The 25,685-nt window shown below is 40.4% G+C and overlaps 1 protein-coding gene across 4 annotated transcripts in view; it reads right to left on the minus strand.

Annotated features, from left to right (window-relative positions):
• DOCK8 (dedicator of cytokinesis 8) overlaps positions 1-25,685 on the minus strand; it is a 227,034-nt gene that overhangs the window by 93,494 nt on the left and 107,855 nt on the right. For all 4 annotated transcript variants that reach the window (XM_029202019.1, XM_029202020.1, XM_029202021.1 and 1 more), the window contains 4 exons: positions 23,987-24,146; positions 21,752-21,882; positions 20,055-20,148; positions 19,164-19,326 (listed from right to left, as the gene is read on the minus strand). In XM_029202019.1, coding sequence (XP_029057852.1) covers positions 19,164-19,326; positions 20,055-20,148; positions 21,752-21,882; positions 23,987-24,146 — 548 coding nt within the window. The remainder of the gene's footprint in view (positions 1-19,163; positions 19,327-20,054; positions 20,149-21,751; positions 21,883-23,986; positions 24,147-25,685) is intronic.

Consider the following 25,685-nt stretch of genomic DNA (forward strand, 5'->3'; position numbering starts at 1 on the left):
AAAAAAAAAAAAAAAAAAAAAAAAAAGATACATGTACCCCAATGTTCAATGCAGCACTATTTACAATAGCCAAGACATGGAAGCAACCTGAATGTCCATCAACAGATGAATGGATAAAAATGTGTGGTATATATATTATATATATATATATATTTATATATATGTATGTATGGAATGGAATACTACTCAGCCATAAAAAAGAATGAAATAATGCGATTTGAAGCAACATGGATGGACCTAGAGATTATCATACTAAGTGAAGTAAGCCAGACAAAGATAAATATCATGATACTGCTTATATGTGGAATCTAAAAAAAAGATACAAGTGAACTTATTTCCAAAACAGAAAGAGACTCACAGACCTAGAAAACAAACTTATGGTTACCAAAGAGGATAGGGGGGTGGGGGGAGGGATAAATTAGGAGGCTGGGATTAACATATAAACACCACTATATATATAATATACATTATATATAATATATATTATGTATATATACATTTCAGATTATTTTCTCTTATAGGTATATATATAATATATATATACATATATATGTGTAGGTATAACTGAATTGCTGTACACCTGAAACTAACTCGATATTGTAAATCAACTATACTTCAATTTTAAAAAAGTGTGAGTATACATATTAATAAAAATATTGCTGACCCAAAAAAAAAAAAGCTGCCCTGTCATGGGTTCAGTGTTCTCCCCCAGAGGCTTCTCCAGCTCAGAGTGGAGCTCAAGGAGCAAGTAAGCTAGAGCAAAAAGCATCCTGGCCACCTGATTAAACAACTGGATGCTCTGAACACCTCTTTAGCTGAGCTTGTAACACAACTCAGTCAGCAGGAGAGGATGAAAGGAGGCCTCGAGAGGAGAGCTGAGCAGCCCCAGCCCGACAAGAGGACAGAAGGCCTCCATCGGCTGGTTGCAGGGATGAAGCCCAGGGAGAACTTCAATGAGAAGCTGAAATCGCTAGAGCAGAAGCTGCGGGAAGCTGTGTTATTCAAGGCAGGTGGGCTCTCTTTGACTAGGGTAATGGGTGCCATCATGGTGAGTAGATCGTTATTGATAATGAGTTAACCATGATTTTAACAGATTGGAAAATAAGCCACAAGGTAAGATGCATCAAGTTGGGCTTATTTCTCCTGTGCAAAAGCCTGGTTAAAAAGAGTAGTGGTACAGATTAATCCTTTGGGATGCAAATACTCACGTATCTTCTGTGGCTGATAATGCCAACCTAAACCATGTTTTGAATAAAAACGTATTTGTGTCACTCACTACCACACCTGCCAAGGAGTACATAGAGAACCACTCAGTCATGCCATAAAGCCAGAAGCCTGGCCTTCTATACTCTGAGAATATTACAGGACCTTGGAAATCCCAAAGACAGCCAAAGGATTAACTGTAGCTGTTCAGGTCAGACAATCCTTGGTGCTACTTATGTATCTCTTTGAAAGTGAGACTGAAGTGAGTTAAATGGCTTATACTCGTTGCATAATGTAGAGTGAAAATTTAGAATATAAAACATTCTGTATGAAAGGGCTGTAAATATTCAGAAGTTGAATATGCATAAAGGATAAGGGCTAAAAGATGATCTGGGGAAATGAAAAAGGTAATGTGATTTTGAGAAGAATTGGTGTCAATTTTGGTTTTCTTTCTGTTATTTCACTATAGAACCTGTAACAAAGTAATAATATCAAATACATGTTCAAAAAATAGAAAAAGAAAAAAAGGAGAAAAAAAAGAATTGCAGGTCTTGTGGCCTGGGTTATCTTCACTGTCTTTTGAGTATCAGTAATGCCTGTAACCTAAGCTTCTTTTATACCAGGGAAGATGGGCTTGTATGGAGACCTATGATTAGTGACCCTCACCAGGCAAGAAATTGGGTGAGAATGTCCTTTAAAAAACTGCAAAATGTTCTACAAATAGAAGGTGGACAAGTCAATTTCCTCACCTGTAATAGAAAGGTTGGAGTTAAGTCTCAAATGCAATGATACTCCAAAAGTGCTTAGTAAACTGCAATATATGACACAAATGAAGATTCTCTTCCTATCAAAATTGTAAAACAGCTGAGTGGACTTTATAATGCAACTTTAAACAGTCTGCAGGACTGTGAGATCTTAAAACATATTACTTACAGAATGGATCAATTTCTCTGGGTTTCTCTCTCCACCTTTCAATTTATCTACGTCTCTCGTATATCTCTTGGTGGCGTTCTCTCTCTCCCTCTCTCTCTCTCTTTCTCTCTCTCTCCCTCTCTCTCACCCACCCCCTGTCTTTAATCCGTGTGTGCGTGTGTGTGTGTGTCTGCGTCTCTTTCAGTATCGCTCAGTTTCTCTCTTTCTGTCTTTCTGATACAGCCTCTACCATCTTTTTCTCTCTCCCATGGCCTCTCAGAAAGGCAAAATGCTCTTTTTGCGGGGGCACTCCTTCGGTTTCATCTCATCACTGAAATCCATTTCCTTACAAGTTCACAAGCGTTTGATGATTTCCCACCCTGAGCCGGGCCTGGGTTACAGGCAGAGCTGTTTCTTTCTCTCGGGATGACAGGCACAGAGCCCAAGATCTATGAACGTCTCAGGATTCCAAAAAAAATGCCTGAGACCCTCAAAAATGATTAGCTCCAAAATATGAAAAGTAAAACCTCAAAATCAAAATTAATGAATTTTAAATTAAATGCTTACCAAATGCAACATTTGGTCAATTAGTCAACAGTAACTCTGTTGAGTTTAACCTACAGGTGAAAAAATTTCCCCCCTACTTTGCAGATTGCTATAAAATTATACATAGGGTATATGTAATTAATAAGGAAGTGGGTGCATCTTAATATGCTTTAGTTAACATGTGGTCTGGTACTTCGGGTTTAGGGAGGTTTTTTTAAAAATTTTTTTAAAATTTATTTATTTACTTTTTTGGCTGCCTTGGGTCTTTGTTGCTGCGCGCGGGCTTTCTCTAGTTGCGGCGAGCGGGGGCTACCCTTCGTTGCGGTTCACGGGCTTCTCATTGGGTGGCTTCTCTTGTTGCAGAGCATGGGCTTTAGGCACATGGGCTTCAGTAGCTGTGGTGCATGGGCTCAGTAGTTGTGGCTCGCGGGCTCTAGAGCATAGGCTCTAGAGCACAGGCTCCGTAGTTGTGGCGCACGAGCTTAGTTGCTCCGTGGCATGTGGGATCTTCCCGGACCAGGGCTTGAACCCGTGTCCCCTGCACTGGCAGGCGGATTCTTAACCACTGCGCCACCAGGAAAGTCGGTTTAGGGAGGTTTTAAAAGGAACTTGGCTATTGATATGGGAGAGGGGAAGAATAAAATACCAGAGAAACTGGTTTTTCTGTTTTATTAGTTTTCTTATAACTAGAGACGCAAATGTTGGTTTAATAGCAGGCCACTAGCAAGAGGCACTGGATTGAAGTAGATGGGGTAGTAAATTAGTACCCACCTCTCCTGATACAAAACTATTGAAACAGCTTTCTATATAAAAAGCTCTCCAGGTTTCTAAACAAACACTCTCAACCTAACTATTTTGGCAATTTCAAAGGAATTTCTTTTTCTTTCCTTGTGTTTTAAAACCTTCCCTCTCCAGCCTTTTTTACAAAGACAGAGCCAAAGAACTGATGAACTCTTTGCTGAAGCAGAAATGTAGCAAAACCAATTGTAAGAACGGGATGCCCTCATTCAAAAACTACAGGAAAAGGTTGGTGTCTCTTACTTCCTTTTAGCAACAGACTTCAATTTGAGCAGAATGAAATTCAAATAACAGTAATATCTTATAGTTATCTGATGTCTTTTACTCAAGCATTCCAAAGAAAATTGCAAACCTAGAGATACTATTTTGAGGTACCTATGCATGGTAAGAAGCTGAGGAGGTGGTTTTATTTTTCAGTCACATTTCACTTCCAGGAAAATTTATTTTAAATGTAATAGTAAAAGTAGCTAATAATATTTATTTTTTACCATGTGCAGGCACCATTCTAATAACAGCTAATCGTACCAATGACAGGTACTACTATTTAGCCTCACTAGGCAGATGATAAAACTGAGGCACAGAGAGGTTGCATAACTTGCACAAGGTAACACAGCTGGCAAATGGCACAGGGCAATTCAAATGCGGGTGCCCTGAAACTCATACTAGACCCACTGCCCATAACCTTTGCTGCTTCTAAGAACAGTAAACAGTTTCTTTGGTCAACAATCAGACTCACCAGAACTTTATCATGATGTGGTCTTTTATTAAATTGTTCAAGGGCTAAAGGATTTCACCAAGCAAACTATAAGAGTCTTTTTTTTTTAAGTTTAAAATAACAAAGTTTAAAGTAACTGAGAAGATGAGAGTGAGTACTGTCCCTCAGTGTCAGAAGTTTTGGTGTTTTAAATACATCAAGTGCAAATGAAGTTAGAAATCTCAGAGTTTAATATTTGGTATATTCTGGAAATAGGAAACCTGCAAGCCTAAAGTGGCTATATATTTCATTTTTTTTATTTTATTTTTTTTTGCGGTATGCGGGCCTCTCACTGTTGTGGCCTTGCCTGCTGCGGAGCACAGGCTCCGGACGCGCAGGCTCAGCAGCCATGGCTCACGGGCCTAGCCGCTCTGTGGCATGTGGGATCCTCCCGGACCAGGTCACGAACCCGCGTCCCCTGCATCGGCAGGCGGATTCTCAACCACTGCGCCGCCAGGGAAGCCCCCTGGCTACGTATTTTAAGTGGGATCATGCTTTGTAAATGCTTTTGGATGAGCTGACTTTGCTACTCAGAGGACATCCAGAGAGGAGCAGCATCACCTGGGAGCCAGTTCGGATGCACTGCAGACCTGCTGAATCAGAACATGTGTTTTAACAATACCCCAGGTGATTCAAATGTACGTTCAAGTTTGACAAGCACTGATCCAAGGGAACTGGTCTGTTTTTTAATTTGACAGATGTATGAATCCTGTCGTTCAGGGGTTTTTTTTTGTTTTGTTTTGGTTTTGTTTTTGGTTGCTAGGAAGCTCAAAGTCAAATTTGCAGCTGACTTTGTAAGAAAGTGTAGAGGACCTTAACCTTACCCAGATTTATACCGATTTCCTTCTCCTTATTTTCCTTTCACCCAGAAATTTTATTCCTTGTTACACAATCTCCATAAGCTGCCTCACATACTTTTCTTAGAATGGGAATGTTTATAAATAAATGCATAAAAATAAAATATTTGCTACCTCCTGTCTTGTCATTCCATGGTCTCATGCCATTATTTGTGTTTATTCCTATTTCTAATACTTAAGGTTAGATCAAATCACAAACTCACAAAGGAATCAGTGAAAAACGGAAATGGGAAGAAAACACCTAACATGTAGGGTGAAGAGAACATTCCATCTTCAGAAATCAGAGCAAGAAAAACGGAATGTGAGACTTGTTCTAGGACACCAGTCAGGATCCTCACAAGTCTGCCTGCCCTGCGAAGTGGCACAAGAATGGAAGGAGGCACCGGGGATGCTGTCACAAGCAGCAGCTTGACCCTTAGTAACCTCTGTGCTCTGTGGGCTAGGCTACAATGCTTTGTATAAATGCTGGTACTGTATCCTGAACATTGCGGACCTCTACCCTCTGCCCCCACAAAAAGCAAACACGGTTAAGAAGCCAGAGACAAAATGTTACCATGTTGTTTAGAAACACTAAACATATTAGTGACCCAATATGCTCTCTCCATAGTCTTGTTATGTTAAAATAATGCACTCAAAAACAGAAATCAAATGAGAGAGAGAAAAACAAAAAACAACAGCAAACTCTAATACTTGTTATTACACCATTTTCAAGACTTTTGCAGGGAAAATGGTCTATGCTTTCTCAACTGATGAACTACAATTTGAACATCAAATACGGTGACTTTACATAGGACAGCTATTATAAGTACTAAGAATCTGTCTTTGAACATGAACTAACTAAATGCTCACAGCTCCTATATTTGCAGAGTACCTTTTCTGTTACATCAATCCCTATCCCTTCTTTTTATGAGATAGATAAAAAGTTCCTCTTAAGTGAGAGCTTGAAAAGCCAGCATTCCTATGAAATAATGCAGGACCTCAAGCTGGGGCAAAGAAGATGTTACCTTTTAGAAGCAAGTGAAAGCACCCTAGCTCTCCTTAAAACCCACTTACTTGTTTAGGAAAAGTCCAGCTAGTTTTCAGTAGCAAATGACCCAAAGGGAAAGTTGGGATGTTTATGATCCTAGGTTTTATCTAGATCAGATTCCCATTGAAAAGAATCACAAATACATAAGCATTTGAAACATGCTGGGGAAAACTGACTGCTTTAAGAAAAAAATAAATCTCTAACCTTGCTTGAAACGTTTTTTAAAGATTCTTTGTTGAACTGGCTGAAATTTTACCAGTTAAGATATTCACGTTACTATATATTCTTTTGAAACTCTGCTTAGCAGATTGAACGTATTAAGTGGTTTATATATCATTCACTCCCACCTTAGTATGAATTAGTTTACCCAGTTTTTTCCTTCTTACAAAGAGGTTAGATTTAGGGGCTGTTAGGTGTGAGTGGTGAAAGGAAATAAAAAGGATGACCTGGTAATTGTTAACCATGAGGCACTGCTTTGAGGAAGATTCCCCAGTTGCCTAGGGTGTCAGGGAGAGTGACAAAGTAAGAGGAAAAGTTGGAAAAGTACCCAAATCCAGACTTTTTATTCCACAATTTTTTTTCTATAACTTTCTTAAACTTGACACTGACAACACAGTCAAAATATTCACTGGATAACTGCAGCTCTTTCAACTCCCAGCTACCATCATGGAACCCATGATGTGGTTTTAAGGTCTGAGTTATTTGGATATTCTTTGTGATTCTGACTTAGGGAGGGCTCAGATATTTGTTAAATAGGTCAAGCTCTCAGTTGGTTTATTAGCCTATTTTCAGTGGGTTCTTATGGATGACTAGGAAATATTTAATAAGAATGTATTTTATTTTACATGAGCAGAGATTGGAACTACTTTAGCAATATACATTTCAGACATCCTATAAAACTCACCCTTCCACAAGTACATTTTGCATTTCACTCAGAGGATTTATATAGGTTTTGTATATGTATATAGATGAACAGATGCTTGGGAGGTGAGTCTATGATAGGGTATAAGGGGGGAGTGGGGTGGGTAAGGTGCTACATGCTGGGCAATGGGATAAAAGACCCCATTCCTTAATATGTACAGCTTAGGGTTTTTTCCTACTACTATGAATCTAAGAAAACTTGGGAAATCTCCTTTAACCTAGGTGAAAAAACTGTTCCCCTGCATGGTAGGCTTGTTTCTTTGGAGTGTGGGTTCGTGAGGAGGGCTGGGCTGGGGGCAGGGGCAGGGACGGACTCTTCTCACCTTAGAGGATCTGTCAAGAAGCTGTTAATTTTCTATTAGGGAGATGTGTATTGTCCTAAAAATATACCAGGCTGATGGGAACACTCTCCACAAGAAGCCTGGTCCTCTGCATCAGCGGAAGTAATCCACCCTCCCTCCCTCACCTTCCCACCTCCCCACACTCCTTCAAATTCACACAGCTGGAGTGCCCCAACTTTTGGTAGCTTGGTTAAGAACTACGGTAGCAGCTTCTAAGGCTCCCAATGATGGCTGCCTCCTGGTGTTCTCACCCTCTGTAATTCCCTCCCCTCAAGTGTGGGCTGGACCTAGTGACTCATTTCTACCCAATAGGATACAGCAAGATTAGGTTACAAAAAGACCCTGGCGGCTATCTTGCTTTCTCTCTCTCTCTTTCTCGCTTATTCTGAAGACCCCAGTTGCCATGTTGTGAGCTGCCCTACAGAGAAACCAATATAGCAAGGAATTCGAGGGGATGTCTTGCCAACAGCTAGAGAGGACCTAAGGCCCTTAGTTTAACAACGAAAGAGGAACTGAACACTGTCAACAACTCTAGGAGTGAGCTTGGAAGTGAATTCTCCCCTCGTTGACCCTTGGGGTGATCCCAGCCTTGGCTGACATCTTGACTGTGGCCTTTGGAGAGCCCTGAGTCAGAGGCACTCAGCCAAGCCACACCTGGATAACCCACATAATCTGTGAGATAACAACTGTTGTTTCATGCTGCAAAGTTTTGGTTATGCAACAATAGGTAACTGATACGAGTAGATACATTTTTAAAAAGTATATGTTAGGTATTTGCTGATATTTAAACAGGTGATTCCTTTAAAAATCCTTTACCTTGTAACATTTCTGCCTCTTAACTGTATCTCAGGGTTATTATTCCTGCTCTAAGGAGTATAATATCATGACTACCTAGAGGAAGATAGTCAACATCAAAATAGCCTCTATGGAGTCCATCCAATCACCAACTAAGTATAAAAACTTGAGAATTTAAAAGTATATGAATAACTAAATTTTCTTTGGTTCTAGTTTTGATTCTATTCACTGAATTAATGTTTCTTAAAGAGGCTGTGACAGGTCAGATAAAAGAGGAGAAGAATGCTTTAAAGTACCGACCACAAATACCTTCTTCCTCCCTTAAAACATCAAATTTTTAATGAAAGTTTCCCCCAAACAAAACAACAATTTCAACCTATTTGGCTTTGCCAAACATATGCTTGGTAAATATTCAAACATTTCAACAATATTTGGTTTTGTGAAAGACCTAAAATTCAAGTTTAAAGACACCATTTTGATGCCAAATCTGGGCAACGTTTTTCAAAAGGCCACCAGGCGGAATTGTCACGTGAAGGACTAACACGAACCAACCTGCATGTTCTTTTGAGAGACGGAGGGAGCACATTTTTTCCAGGCTTTGCAAATAGTTTCCTAAAACAAATCTGCCAACTGACAAAACCTCATACACATACCAGAAAATTTCCAAGTTTTGCTGTTGTTGAAGCTGACTTTTTTCTTTGGGTTTGGGGCAGAACTTTTACTAGTCCCCTACCCATTAAAAAAAAATAAACAAACAAAAAAAAAACAGCCAATGAATAAATCAGTACTATTGATAAAAATGCTTGCTTTAACATTCCTGATGATTTTAATATTGGCAGATGTCTTGGTTCGGGTTGGGGAAGAAAATATTGGAATTGGAGGAAACAGCAGGCCCACTAAGAAATATATTGTTCAGATGTCCCCAACAACTTCTAGAAACATATGCCTGCTTTGGGTACTTGGTGAGAGAGAAGGCTTGTCTGGGTTTTGGAGGCAGGAGAACCTGCAAAGATCTCAAGTGACTGCAGGACAAAGTTGCATGTGTGTCTTTCTGTAGATCAGCGTGATTAAGAGGGGTTCCAGTGTCTCCAGGAGACTGGGGTTTACCTCCAAGGAGAGGCAGTCCTCCTCTTTGTCTCTCTCAGCACCAAGTATTGTGCCTGGCACACGGTCGGGGATCAAAAATACATTAGGTGATTGCATGAACTTTATTCATAGGGTGACAAGTATTGCTCAGTTGGTGAGATTTTCAAAGGACAGGTATCTGGGACTTCCCTGGTGGTCCAGTGGTTAGGACTCTGTGCTTCCACTGCAGGGGGCATGGGTTCGATCCCTGGTCGGGGAACTAAGATCCCGGGTGCTGTAACGTTGGCCAAAAACAAAAAAACAAACAAAGGACAGGTATCCTGCTCTGTGACAGAGGGTGAGGAAGGAGGAGAGGGAAGAGTTCTCGCTGCCCACACTCACACCAGAGTGACAAGTCCACAAGGGGCTGTGCCATCCCCAGACCATTTGGAAGGTTGAGTAACAGTCATTGTTATGGACTTTACTTCTGCCTGACCTAGAAACACAAAGAGGCAGTTCTTTGTTGGCTGCTGGCTGGGATAGGGATTTTGGATTTTCGTGCTAGAGTTAGTTTCGTTTCAACTCAACTCTGGAGAAGACATTAGAGAGCATATAAAAGAAGTGTATCTCTCTCTGGACTCTTGTGCCCAGAGCCTGAAACTAATATAATATGTAAATCACCTATACTTCAATAAAAAAGCATGTTCCCTTTAAATAAATTAATAAATAAAAATTAAAAAATGTAACTCCAGGAAAAGATGAGAAATGGGCTTTGAGATGCTCTTATTGCTAAATATATAATTATTAGTCTAGGCATGGAAATCTCTTTTAAATCATTAAAATGAGCCATTAAATTGAGCTCCTCTACTTTTATCTTTATTAAACTGTAATACTTCTATTTCTGAACCACTGCATGGATCTCAGTTTACATTTCTTTTTTCTTTTTTTTTTTTTTTTGCGGTACGCGGGCCTCTTACTGTTGTGGCCTCTCCCATTGCGGAGCACAGGCTCTGGACGCACAGGCTCAGCGGCCATGGCTCACGGGCCCAGCCGCTCCGCAGCATGTGGGACCTTCCCTGACCGGGGCACGAACCCGTGTCCCCTGCATCGGCAGGCGGACTCTCAACCACTGCGCCACCAGGGAAGCCCTCAGCTTACATTCTGAACGTTGTCAAACAAAGAACATTAAACAAGTGAGGTGGAACAGCACAGTTTTGGAAGTTATAGTTTAGGCCAGTGGATAAATGAAATTCATTTTTTAATTATAAAAGGTACATGATATGTGACTGATAAGCCATGGCTTTTTAAAAATTACCTTCTTACACTGAGTCAAACCTCAGTCCCCCCCCACTCCTAGTTCTATTTTACTTTGTGCTGTTGGGCTAGCCTGCATTGTCCTCACCCCAAAACCCACTTTTGCCCTGGGAAGACTGACACAGCACCTAATATTTCGACCCAGGGCATTCTGACTTCAGCAGAGAGGGGCAAAGGGCAGCGTATCTGAGTCCTTAAAACCACAGGACACCCATTACTGGAGAGTTATTAAAACACCTCTCCTTTAGAGATGGCCAAACACTTCATGGGAAGAGTGGATCTTTAAAGTATACAGTAAAGTCAGAACAAAGAATGAGAAGCTAAAAAGCAGAGAAGATTTTTTTCCCCCTAAATGGTCAAAGAAATAAGAGGGAACAATTCCCCGAAGGATATCTCATCAGAAGACAAAGCCACTTCAAAGAACTAACTTTAAAATAACAATTTAAAAAACTAACAGAAGAAGAGAAGTCAAAGAGAGAAGGCTTTTTGAATGTTAGGAAGCTCCTTCTAATCTAGGCAAACTATTCATCACCATCATCAAATGCAGGCCCAGATTTGCCGCATTTTCATTACCATTCCTCTGTTGCTTCTGCCCCCACCAACCTTACAGTCCCACCCCATGTAAAAACAGGATGCTTCAGGAACCTTACTGCTGAAATCTACATAAAGGATCTCTGGGGAAAAAAATGACATTCACCCCCAATATGTGGACAGAGCAGGATTTTTGGTTAGGACAGTTGTTTACAGGCAGTAACACTAAAGCATGATGGCCTCAAAGGGAATGAGTATAAAATAGAGACTAGTGAGGGGTTGTGACTTGTACTTAATGTACACAGAGCCTCCTTAACACTATTTCATTACTTCCAAACCACGTTCTTTTACTTTTGTACTTGAGGCAGGTTTGGTGAATGTGTAAAAATGTATAGTGAGCAGTACACCCCCAAAACGAGACTTTGCTGTCTCTCTAGACCACAGGATACATTTCTCCATCCTCCTCTCCACCACATCTTTCAACAAAGTGACAGATTTCTAAGTTCCTGACTTAACTGATGAAAGAAAGCAGAAGCTGACAGGGTAAAAGAAAATCCTTTGCAAAAAGTGCCAACAGTGATCTCTTGGGACACTGGAATACTTTCTCAGTTTTTCTTGGTCCTGCACTTCAAGGCCAAAAAAATACAATGCATGTTTGCCTTTAATAAATCACGACTCCATCTGCTTAGAAATGGAAAGGTACCTAGCCGCTTCTGAATCTAGAAAATGAGCAAATTGTGCCCTCAAGTGGCTATATGTTGTACTGGAAGGGGAGCTTTGCAAAACCTGCCCTTGCTGCTAAGAAATCTTAGGTAACTTGTTCCCTCCTGAGTTTTTTCATTCTTCTAAAAAGAGGAAGGATGACTGAATTTTGGAGGAAAGTGAGGATTGTGTTCCTGATTTATTATTGAGGCCAACTTGCCAGAGCAAAGTCAAGTACAGGAGCTTAACTATCTGGGTAATTTTGGCACCAGGAATTCACTTTGCCTTTGTCTCCATTACTCAGCTAATTTAAATGATTAGATTTTGCCTGGGCTGTCACTGCTATTCCTAAATAAAGTGTTTGTTTATAATAAGCTTCATGTTCCACAAACAACTGCTCACTGAGTCTAGGAAGACCAAGGACTGAGCTTCAGGGCTGTCTTATACTTACAACAGTTATTTAAACACTCCTTTAAAGGGTGAAAAGTAGGAATTTATACCATATGCTTGTACATGTGTGAAAGTTTATATAAGATTCTTCATCTGAACATCATTTGTAATGTTGAAAGATTGGCAACATCTTAGATGCTCATTAGTCTGGGGTTAAATGAATTATGATACAGCCATATAATGAGATTCAGTGCAGGTGTAAGAAAGCACGAGGCCACTCTGTATTCATATAGAAATGCTCTCCATAACATAGTGTTCAATGAGAAATCAAAGTGCAGAACAGTGCGAGGATTATGCTATACTTGCACTCTGAAAGGAAAAGTGCAAGGTTGTACTGGTTTGTACAAACATAGTTTATTTCTGGAAGGATAAACAAGAAACTGAAAAAATGGCTGTTTCCAATTGTCAAAAATAGGATTGAGCTGTGAAATATACATGACTTTCATCTGTTTTGTTCACTAGTATTTCTCCAGTGCCTAGAAAAGGGCCTGGCATGTTGCAGGCACTCAATATTTGTAGAATAAAATGAAGAAAATAAAATGCGTGTATGTGTGTGTGTGTGTGTGTGTGTGTGTGTGTGTGTGTGTGTGTGTGTGTGTGTGTTTAAATATATATATATTTTAAGACTGTCTCCAAGGAAGGGAATCTACAGTTGGAGGTCAGGCATGGTAGAGAGAATTTTCACCGTGCACTCACGTACTTTTAAAATATTGAAATATTAGAATAGGATACCTATTCCAAAATAAATAAAATTCAAACAACCAAAGAAACAAATAAGAATGGGGAGTTATTATTTGGAATAGTTATTTAAGTAAGGCATTGTTTTGTGGTGATTTAGACCAGGGTCAATCACATCATAAACTACTAACCATTAATTAGCAATAAGCCTGGAGTACTAACAGCATTGAGGAGCATTACGCCATTAAAAAAACATCGTCCTCACATGGAGAGGTTTTCTGGGTGTTGTAGATTCCTGATAGACAAGTATTGAATACTTGCTCTTCATCGTATCCATTTCACCTGGTATCCTGGCATACGATAGGATTGCTTTCCAGGTCAGAGGGATTAAGTCGCAAGGCTCTTTCCCCCGAGTTTCCCGTGGCTTGCATCACTGTGGACTTTGGATGACTCCAATAAGTAGAGGAACTCATTAACAGGGACCATGAAAGGGAGGGAGAGGCTTTGATCCTCAAAGAAGCGTGTTGTACCCTTAAGACCCTACCCCAGGCCTCCTGAATGGGAGTCTCCAGGTAGGACTGGACCCTTGCATTTTTACAAAGCTCTACAATGAACTCTGAGGCACACTACCCTTCTTCCCCTCCCTCATCCCACCCCCAACACTGAACAGATCCACTCTGGATGGAGAGACAACTGGGCTCCGATTGGACAAAAGGAAGTTCCTCTCAAGGATACCTTCCATTCTCCATGCCCTGACTCCTTCCTAAACACGTCACCCAGAATTATTTCTGGTTTATTCCTTAGAAATGCTATTCACTAAATTATAACTTCCAGACAGTCATTCAAGACCAGCTTGCACATTTATCCTGTGCTGTGCTTTCTGCCCCTGTAGGATGCAAGCCCGGCAGTGTTCCTCAAAACGCCATTGTGATACGAAAGGCACCTCCCTGTTAGACCAGAATGCAGACTTCTGGTCTGAGAACATTCAGCTAAATAGGAGGCAGCCTGAAAACAGCTAATTATCCATCAAAGAAATCATGTTCTAAGTGATATGCTTGTTCACAGCAAGCACAGTCATCCACAGCGAGTCTGATAATTGGATAAAATGACCTCAGAGGCTATTGGGGGGTGGGATGAGAGATGAAAATGCACTTTATGTGGATTTCTCTAATGTAATCACCAGTTACAGGGACAGCAAGGAGCTTAACAAGCTCATTACAACCTCAGCGCCTGTGATCCCCGGGCAAACTCCAGTAACTGCCACAGGATAAAACGCCCTTAAAGGTCTCGCTGGGCCTTGGCCCCAGGCCGCATTGTTTTCATTCTGCCCCCACCAGAAGGCAGCTGGAGTCTCCATTACCAGCTGCTGGGCCACATGGAAAATCAGCCAGGAGTTGGTTCAAACGTGTTCTTGGGCTAACAACCAGTATTTTTTTAATCTGGGCATGGAGAAAAGAATGCCATACTCAGAGTCGGATAATCCTGTTTATCGACCTAGTTTTTCCAGCTGTTCTGCCCCGCTTTCGGAATGACCGTCCTTCTGCTTGTGATTTTGAAATAGCTCTTGCCTGGGTCTGCTTCGGTGTACTTGTCTGACCCCACGCCTCTCACACATAGAGGCTGCCAACAGCACTGCAGAGGCCCAAGCCCCTGGTTGGGGAGATGCTCGCCATTCCTAGAATGAGTACTTCTGGCTCTAGAAGTTCGCCTCTTCCCTCAAAGTGAGTGTTTGTCTTATGGGTGACCAACACTCTCATTGGTTCATGGGGATACTTCCTCAGCCAGGACCAGTTCTTTTATAACCGATCTAGATCACTCCTCAAAGTGAGCTGAATTAAGGTAGAGGCATCAGGCAGCATCCACAGAGAATACAGTATGAATGGTGCCCCTGTGGGCAACACAGTGACCCCAACTGAGGGCACCTGAAGGGGCAAGGCTGTCAAAGGAGGCACCTGAAGAGATCGGAGGACGGGGAGCCTGAGGGCAGGAAGGCAGCTCAGCCTATCCCAGGCCAATTTTATCTGAGGCTCCATGGCAGCTGCTCTTTAAGAGAGGTAAAGAACCTGAGTGCTATTCATATGGTATTAAACTGAAACCCCACCCATATGACAATCCTGTAAAGCATGGCTCTGGCCACAACTGACACTCAAGGCCAGAAAACACCTGCCATTCGTCCATGTAATAGTTCCCTCCACTCAAGGGAGCTCTGAAGTTTATGTGAAAGATACACAAATTGGAAATCTGAACCCTGGCTTTGTCACTGTAGGTATTCCTTGCTTGGCCCAATAGATATATTCTCCACAAGTTCCAGGTAGATCAATTTATTATGTCAAGCCATATTTCAAATTTATGAGGTGAGTCTGCTATCAAGCAAAGAATTATCCCTAAATTTATCTGCTCTGTAAATCTTAATTTTCATTTATTTGATTTCCTTAAAGGGATACAGCCAGAATTAGAGACATGGAAATAGCAAGGTCAACATGAAAAGTTACCCTACATGCCAAACCCTTAGAATGATGTCCAGAATTCAACTCAGTCAAAGGAAAACTTTTCTAAAAGAAACAGGAACTGCTGTCCCTACTGAAATAATATTCTTGGGAGAGATAAGACTTTAGACCTCACCTGTTATTGGTACCATAATGTAAAGAGGTTTAGAGACCTTTGCTTGAAAGGAGACTTTGATTTGGAGAGGGGAAGACAGAAAAGTCAAGAGGTTACAAGTTTTGACAAAAATGAGAAGATGAGGTCACCAAGGGTAAACTGAGTCAACTTCCCAATTTGACCTGGGGTTCGGACCTGACTTGAGTCTTCCATTTCCGTTTTGCGAAATGGGAGTGGTGGTGGAGAAAAGGGGAGAATTAGTCTAGGACTGGGTTACTGTCCAGACCAACCTAATCAAAACCACTACAAAGCATATGTGGCCTGGAGACGAAACACTTAAAAATTTAACAACAGCATGAGAAATTTAGATAAAATGTTCTCTCAATTCCTTGACATTTTCACATAGTAAGATTCTGAACCAAGTTCACCAGAACTCTCCTCCCTTAAACAAGCTATAAAATATGGTGGCCTGGGAGCCAAGAGAAGACAGAAGACCAAAGCTGGAGGGAAGTATTGTCTTCTATCATTCCTAAGAGACCTGATTTTTAATGGGGTGGCCTTGGCATTTCCACAGTGTACAGAACAGCTAAAGAATATTCACTTTGCACTTGTGGGTCTGTTTCTCATGATGCCAAGTTGGGTCCATAGTAATCTGTTCAAACTTGTCCTCCTCAGCACTCCTACATTTCTGAATCAGTAGGTTCACTAAGGCATTGAGTCCGGCTGTGATGTAATTAAGGGATAATGTTTGCAGCAAGGAGTAGAGAGAGTTGTAAATGCCTCCCATGGGTGATTAAAAGCTAGGGGAAGTTGAATAACTATAGAATTCATTTGGTGCAAGTTTATTCCAATACCAAGAGCATTCTTTTTTCCAATTATAGGATAGGGTTTCTAAAAAGATACACAGCATCCATAAGCAAACATTTTCATGTCTTCATCTCCCTCTAGGGAATGGAGAATGGAAACTACTGCATCCTAGGAATGCTTACTTATCTAGAAGGGAGACTTGGCTGACTCTGTATTTAGGAATGAGAAGAGAAAACCAAGAACTGCTTCAGAAAGGATTAAATGGGGGAAATGCATGCGTACTTCAATTTTGAAAGGAAGAGGTGCACTTCTAACTGTATGAATGGTTGGTTGTAATTCTCACTGCCATTTTAAAAAATTGAAGTATAGTTGATTTACAATATTGTGTTAGTTTCAGATATACAGTAAAGTGATTCGGTTATACATATATACATGTATATATATCTATATACTTTTTTCTTTTTAAATATTTATTGGAGTATAGTTGATTTACATTGTGTTAGTTTCAGATGTACAGCAAACTGAATCAGTTTTACATACACATATATCCACTCTTTTTTTAAGATTCTTTTCCCATATAGGCCATTACAGAGTATTGACTAGAGTTCCCTGTGCTATACAGTAGGCCCTTATTAGTTATCTATTTTACATATAGTAGTGTGTATATGTCAATCCCAATCTCCAAATTTATCCCTTCCCCCAATCCTCTGGTTAACCATAAGTTTGTTTTCTACATCTGTGACTCTACTTCTGTTTTGTAAATAAGTTCCCATTTTTTAGATTCTACATTCTTTTTCTATGATTCTTTTCCATTATAGTTTATTACAAGATATTGAATATAGTTCCCTGTGCTACACAGTAAAACCTTGTTGTTTTACCCACTGCCATTTTTGACATCAACAAACCACTCACTTATCCTGTCTGGGTCTCAATTTTATACATCTGAAAACGTGAGGGGTAGAGGTACTTAGATTAGGTGAGTTCTGAAATTCTTTGCATTTCAGTCCCACATGCCCAAACATCACAATGGAAAGTATGAGTGAGGATCTGGGGGAATCAGAACTCTCTTACACTGCTGGAAGGACTGCACACTGACACAATTTTGGAAATAAGTGATGGTATAAATAAAACTGAAAATATATATCACTGTGACCCAATAATTTTATTTCTAGGCATATTGCTTAGGGAGACTTTCACATATGTGCACAGAGAGACAAAGACAAAAATTCTCACTGCACAGTGTTTATAAAAGCCCAACATTGAAAAAATATAAATATCTATCAATAGAAAAATAGGAAATAGATAAATAAAATATGGCCTCTTCACAGAAAGGAACACTAAATAACAGTTTAAAAGAATGACAAAGCTCTCTATAAATCAATCTTGCTAAAATACAAGCTATTAAGGAATTCCCATCGGTCACATTTGTGAAAATCTGAGTAACTAAAAAAGAATAATGACTGCTACTGAGTGTAACACACTGAATCAATAAAATTCAAACAAAAAAGAAAAAAATCATACTGTTGGATGGAAAGTACAGTAGTACAGTATAATGCATAGAGTATGAATCCATTTACATATATTTTAAATGGATATAAAATAATACCACTCAGTGTTCACAGATTCATAATACATGACTCTGTGTGTGTGTGTGTGTGTGTGTGTGTGTGTAAAACCAGGGAACATAGAAAGGAACTATGTAAGTTCATGACAATGTGATGTGAGAGGCAGGGTAGGGGTCTGTAATTGGAGACTGGGGATAAAGGAGACTTCAACTTAACCAGTATGATTGTTTGTGTGTATGTATATATATATACATATATATATACATATATATATTTATATACACACACACACAACACAACAAAATGTCATTTCTAGATGCTGGAGAAAAGGTGCTTATTATAACTTTCTTCTCTGCATTAAAAAAAATCTTCTCCAAATAAAAGTATATGATCAGCAATGCTTTCGGCAGACGGATGTTGACAAGCTCCCTCTGAGCACCCATGCAAAGGACCTCCAAGAAACTGAGGCAACCTAACCTCTTAGGCCTTTACTGTATAGTTCCATGCTATCCAATATGGTAGCCACCAGCCACATATAGCTACCTGAATTTGAATTCAAATTAATTAAAGTTAAATAAAATGAAAATTTCAGTCCCTACACTGTACTAGCCACATTTCAAAGGCTGAAGGGCCACATATTTTACTGGGCAGCACACATACAGAACATTTCTTTCATTCCTCTAAATTCTATTGACAGAGCTGGTCTTGAGCTAAAAACCTGTCTTTTAGACAACCAGAACACTTTTAGTCATTGCTCTTTCCCTAATATGTCCTTCTGCCCATAGGAAAACCAAGGTAATGACTAGGAGGATTTTTTTGTTTCTAGAAGGAATATGTCCACTACAATTCTACATTCCAGTTTTGACTGAAGTAACATTTTCTTGTGAAAAAAATGAGATAAATCATCTTTAAAAATTGATCTTAAGGGCTTCCCTGGTGGCGCAGTGGTTGAGAGTCCGCCTGCCGATGCAGGGGACACGGGTTCGTGCCCCGGTCCGGGAGGATCCCACATGCCGCGGAGCGGCTGGGCCCGTGGGCCACGGTCGCTGAGCCTGCGCGTATGGAGCCTGTGCTCCGCAACAGGAGAGGCCACAATAGTGAGAGGCTCGCGTACCACAAAAAAAAGAGAGAACAAATTGATCTTAAAAAGTAATTATCTATAGTTTTGTAAACGTCGTATTTCATTTTCCCCAAAACTTAGGAAGTAGCAAAATAGGTCAAAGGATGATGAAAGCATTACCCAAACAAGGCTCAAATTTTTGGTTCAATAATTTTCCAAGAGCTTTTGTTTCTTACCTGTACACAGTATGAGGGACATACACTTCTCGGATTGGAAATTCCAAAATCTCTTTGTGTGGGCGTCCCCGGTTTTCAGGAAAGGGTCTCACTGGCAGCATTTCAGGAGTCAGACAGCAACTGGTCATCTCTGGAGCCAGAGAAATCTCCAGTTTGAGCAAGCCTAAAGAAAGAAAATAGGACTGTCTTAGTAAAGACGTTATATACGAGGGAGTCAAGAAAGACTGCTGTACTATATTTCTTTTATGGAAATGAGGATAAGTTGTGTGAGGATAAGCACTTTGGAATACCCAGTTAATTTCCCATAGTTTGAGAAAAAGCATATCATGACAATTTTTGAGATTTAGTTTCTAGAACTTAAAAAGCAAGAAACTGTAAAATGAGTAAGAACACATTAGAAGATCTTTGAAGTCCCTTCCAGAACTACCACACCATAAGTATATAGTTCAGTAACTTCTCTCATTACAAGCACTAAAAATTGGTGGTTTTCAAACTAGGTTCCCTGGTACCCCAGGGGGCTGCAGAAGTGCCTCAGGGGCTGTTAAGCTGAGGATAAGGAGGGTGCGCCCTCACCTTCTACCAAAGCATTGCACTTTCACTTTTTCTCATGTTAAGAGTTCCATACAATATGATATAAGAGGCTCCTCTCTTCAAACAATTATCTGATTTTCTGAGTGAGCAATCAAATACAAAGCATGATGCTTATTTCCAGAATCAGTCCTTTAATAAAAATAGAAAACATTAACAGGTTGGCCAAAAAAACCCAGACCTTAACTCCTAATACAAAATTCTACATTTCCCTTGACAAAAAATTGCACCGTTACATGAATAATGTGTCTAATCATAAATGGCTTTGGCACAACAAAGAGGATAAAGACAAGCCATCCACACCTGGAACTGACTTGACTCTTCTCTGTAGGGATGAAGATCTTTTGTAGTCAGCTAAAAACTTGAATAAGTCTTCATCACTAAGGCGATCTCCCTCCTGCCAAGAGAGAAGTCAGGGTTAGTGTAGATTGACCATACACTCCTGGGGTCGGGACCAAAGATTTATTTCTCAGAAGATTTTTATCTTTAAGTATTATCGTAACGTGCCTTTCACAGATACGAGGCAACAACTCTGAAATCTTTTAGTCAACCTCTTGTCAAATATTCTTCCTCTACCACTCTGACTCTCTCAGCCTCTTCAATCCTCCTGGAGATGGGGATTTTACTGCCTTCCTGAGGAAGGCTGTTTGACCATTAGTAATCCAGGCCAAAAGGTCCTCCCCCTATAACTTGAACCCACTGATACTTGTTTACTCCCTGAAACAAAACAGAAGAAAAGTTTTCTTCAAAGATTTGAAGATGGAGAAAGCAGCTTTCCATCTTTTTCCTGTCCTCATATTCTTCACATTTGTCTTGACTAAGAAGGCTAAGCACACATACTACGCTCCACACATGTATGTGGGACAGGCATGCTGCTGAGGGATATGTGTGCATGAGTTCTGATCCTTACAGCAGCCCAGTAAGGAAGGTAGGTAGGTAGGTAGGTAGATAGGTGTGTCCTATCCCTAAGTACAGATGAGAAAACTTTGGCTTATTTAGTCAAGGGCCTTGCTCCCCAAGGCAATACAGTTGGGAGGAGTTATTTCCCAAATAGAAACCCTTTCAGTCCCCTGCAATCTCCATCATGAGGCATGGCACACAGAACCCTTAGTATCTCTTCTGCATTTCAGTTTGTTAACATAACCCCTTGACATGCCCCATGAGAACTGCTTGAGCTGCAGAAAATTTTCCAAAACAGAGTCAAACCAAGTATAAGTCAAGTTGGTTTTTTTGGTAGTAAAATACATATCACATAAAATTTACCATCTTAACCATTTTTGAGTATACCGTTCAGTAGTGTTAAGTACATTCACTTTGTTGTGCAAACGATCTCCAGAATACCTTCAGTTTGCAAAACTGAAACTCTATACCCATGAAACAACTCCCCATTCCCCACTTCCTGCAGCCCCTAGCCTCCATCATTCTACTTTCTGTCATTCCACCTTCTGTCTCTATGAATTTGATTATGCTAGGAAATTCTTCATTCTCTAAGTAGTCTCAATGATTTCTGAGCTAATAAAGAGCACCGTCTGTAATGGTCACACCCTGTGAGGAAGTAGGCAGCTCTGGAAAGCCCGCACGTGGAAAAGGGGTGAGATGGACAACACCTAGGCCAAGAAACCCCAAGCCAAAGGGGAAATGGATATTTTAGCCAGACTGTTTTCATAGCCTAATAAATGAATTGACCATGACAGTTCAAATAGGATAGTTTGTATTAATGGGAACCAGTCCTTCTCTCAATTAAAAGGGCTAACGTTCATTTAGCACTTGTTATATCCCAGGCACTCTGAGAAGAGCTTTACACGTCTCATGTCATCGAACCCTCCCAAAAGCTACATCAAGCAAGTGCCATCATCCCTGTTTTGTAGATAATGAAACCGAGGCTTGGTGAGGTTGACTAACTTGTTCTCTTAGTCACTACATATACTCCCCCTCTGGGCTCCAGCACTCATGCCATTGTGAGGGGACAAAGCCAGACACACTGTAACATGAAGAGATACCTGCTTGAAAAAGCTGTTAATGGTCAAGGTCTTGAAGTTGGATCCAACCCCATTTTCCTCCAAGGAGAAGGCTCTTTCAGAAAGTCTTCGAGATTGGGACAAAGTTTTCCGCTCACTCACAGAGCCTTTCCCTTTAAGGAAAACAACTGTCATTCTAAAGTTTGCCTTTCTGTTTGAATATATAGCAGTTATTAACTTTACCGTATGTAAGATATGTTGAAGCGCACTGAAGGAGAACACTGAACACGGCCATTCTTGTTTTGCATGACAATTTCCCTCCCCGATCCCTGTTCTTAGACCCCCCTGTTGGAGCCCCTAATCCTCCTCTGATCATAGTGAGAGCCCAAAAGCAACCACAGTGCCCTCCCACGTGGCGATCAAGGAGCAGGAGGCCAGAACTGCAGCCAGAGCAGGGTCTGGCTAAATAATAAGCTTTATTTAGTCAACAGTGTTTAGTTTTGTTTTATTTTTATATTTACATTCCATTGGGAGAGGCATGTACTCAAATGCCCCTGCAGGCATTTGGGATTCTGGCCCGAACACGCTATGTACAGGTCAGCCTGAGTCCATCCTGGATCTGAGCTTTCTTCTGCTCTTGCTATGTGGACCAGGCAGCAGAACTGAGTTTCTGCCTTGGCCAACCTGCCTAATGGTAATTAGAACTGAGTCACACCCAAACCTGAACCCTGATACTCTGCTTAGTTATTTCTTACCCCTTTTGAGATTTAGGTGAGGATTTTGTTACTTTTGTACTGCAAAACTCAGGGGTTCTGTAGTGAATGGTCAAATTGCATAGAACTGTAATATTTCAACCCTGTCTTTGAACATTCTCTTACCCTTAATTCTTGTCATAATGCTGAACTGGAACTTCCTGCTACCACTGAGCCACCTAAACTTGCCATGCTGCCTCAGTATAATACACTACATCTTTTGGCTGCTTCTTAAAAATCAGCCTCTGTAGTCAGGTTAATTTCTCCTTGACCCAGAGATGACTGAGGACCCAGCAAGCTCTATGCCTTAACTACTTAGTTTATGTGTCCTTTAAGCTCTATGCAGAACTCTTTCAAATAAGGCTACCTGGGTCTACATAGAAATTAGCATTAAAAAAAACCCACACACACATATTGTGGTGTGAATGTTGGGATGCACTAAAATGAGATTTTTTTCTTTTTTTGCAGTACGCGGGCCTCTCACTGTTGCAGCCTTTCCCGTTGCGGAGCACAGGCTCTGGACGCGCAGGCTCAGCGGCCATGGCTCACGGGCCCAGCCGCTCCGAGGCACGTGGGATCTTCCCGGACCGGAGCATGAACCCGTGTCCCCTGCATCGGCAGGCGGACTCTCAACCACTGCGCCACCAGGGAAGCCCTGAGATTTGTTTTTGATAAATCAGCAATAACCCGGGAGTTCTGACTGGTAATTATGCATCAATAACTCCAGGATAGCAGCAGCAATAACAAAATACCTTTTCCTCCACTCCTCTGGTAAAGGCAACATTTCAGAAGTGGCAGAGCTAAGGAATGCATGAAAAACTTCCCAAGAAATGTGACTGGAGACATAAATATTTGCATTTTAAAAAATAGAAACTCTGCCACAGGTGAGGGGTGATATTCTTGCAAACTCTGTAACCCTCTTGGATAGTTCCATACCCAAACTGTTGAGGGAATTAATAACTCAGGTCAAGGGTTAGGTAATGAAAAAGAGAAATATGCTAAATAAATCAGAACAGTAACTAAATATTCTTTTGGCATCCACTTTTTTCATTTGCCCTTGGCAAAATAAACTTTAAGGAACTGGAAAGTTTGCTAGAAACCAGAGTTTTTCATTTTGAAGCCCTTGCTTTTCTTATATTTAGGAGCCAACCATGGTGCCTTTGTTGAACACACTACAAACTATATTATTGTATTATTATATTTTCTTGTTATTTTCAAGAATTTTACTTTTAAGAAGAGATGGCCACTAAAAATTAACTCTTTAAAGTGTCAAACTGTACAGAAAATTCCAACCAAAAATCTTACTATATTTAAACTCCACAAAGTTCATTGTAATTGTCTTGGGGATCGCTGTCCATTCAAGCATTTGTATTCCAGTCTTAATCATGTTTCATTCTATTCACCTCCTTCTTCGGGCCCACTCCCCCCACCTTACTGCACCCCCAATCCCCCACCAATCAGTAGCTAACCTCAGAATTGGTACATTGGGGAGCCCTTCCCTTCACACCACAGTTAAAAAGCTTACCAACCGTGGACTCCACATCAGTTACCTCCCTGTCGAGGGTAGAGACATTGAAGAAACTTGCTAAGCTTATGGGAGCCCAGGCAAAGGGCATCCGGTATTTCCCCAAACGTTGGCAGAAGGATTCAGCTTGAAGTTTTAGTTTTTCAATCTTTTCTTTACTCTAGAGGAAAATGGAAAGAGACAGCAGAAACAAACAATATGGCACAACATCATTCTCAATGGTGAAAAACTGAAAGCATTTCCTCTAAGATCAGGAACAAGACAAGGGTGGCCATTCTCACCACTATTATTCAAGATAGTTTTGGAAGTTTTAGCCATGGCAATCAGAGAAGAAAAAGAAATAAAAGGAATCCAAAGCAGAAAAGAAGAAGTAAAACTGTCACTGTTTGCAGACGACATGATTCTATACTTAGAAAATCCTGAAGATGCCACCAGAAAACTACTAGACCTAATCAATGAATCTGGTAAAGTAGCAGGATACAAAATTAATGCACAGAAATCTCTTGCATTCCTATACACTAACAACAAAAAATCAGAAAGAGAGATTAAGGAACCACTCCCATTTACCACTGCAACAAACAGAATAAACCTACCTAAGTAGGCAAAAGACCTGTGCAGAAAACTATAAGACACTGATGAAAGAAATCAGATACAAACAGATGGAGAGATATACCATGTTCTTGGATTGGAAGAATCAACATTGTGAAAATGACTACACTGCCCAAAGCAATCTACAGATTCAATGCAATCCCTATCAAATTACCAATGGCATATTTCACAGAACTAGAACAAAAAAGTTTACAATTTGTATGGAAACACAAAAGACCCCGAATAGCCAAAGCAATCTTGAGAAAGAAAGACAGAGTTGGAGGAATCAGTCTCCCTGACTTCAGACTATACTACAAAGCTACAGTAATTAAGACACTGTTGTACTGGCACAAAAACAGAAATACAGATCAATGGAACATGATAGAAAGCCTAGAGATAAACCCACGCACATAAAGTCACCTTATCTTTGACAAGGAGGCAAGAATATACAGTGGAGAAAAGACAGCCTCTTCAATAAGTGGTGCTGGGAAAACTGGACAGCTACATGTAAAAGAATGAAATTAGAACACTTCCCAACACCATACACAAAAATAAACTCCAAGTGGATTAAAGACCTAAATGTAAGGCCAGAAGCTATCAAACTCTTAGAGGAAAACATAGGCAGAACACTCTATGACATAAATCACAGCAAGATCCTTTGTGACCCACCTCCTAGAGTAATGGAAATAAAATAAAAAATAAACAAATGGGACCTAATGAAACTTAAAAGCTTTTGCAGAGCAAAAGAAACCATAAACAAGACGAAGAAACAACCGTCAGAATGGGAGAAAAGATTTGCAAACGAAGCAATTGACAAAGGATTAATCTCCAAAATATACAAAGCAGCTCATGCAGCTCAATAACAAAAAAACGACTCAGTCAAAAAATGGGCATAAGACCTAAACAGACATTTCTCCAAAGAAGACATACAGATTTCCAACAAACACATGAAAAGATGCTCAACATCACTATTCATTAGAGAAACGCAAATCAAAACCACAATGAAATATCACCTCACACCAGTCAGAATGGCCCTCATCAACAAATCTACAAACAATAAATGCTGGAGAGGGTGTGGAGAAAAGGGAACCCTCCTGCACTGTTAGTGGGA

This window comes from Monodon monoceros, unplaced genomic scaffold (genome assembly GCF_005190385.1).
Source record: "Monodon monoceros isolate NGI ecotype Baffin Bay Population unplaced genomic scaffold, NGI_Narwhal_1 Super_Scaffold_5, whole genome shotgun sequence".
Lineage (NCBI taxonomy): Eukaryota > Metazoa > Chordata > Mammalia > Artiodactyla > Monodontidae > Monodon > Monodon monoceros.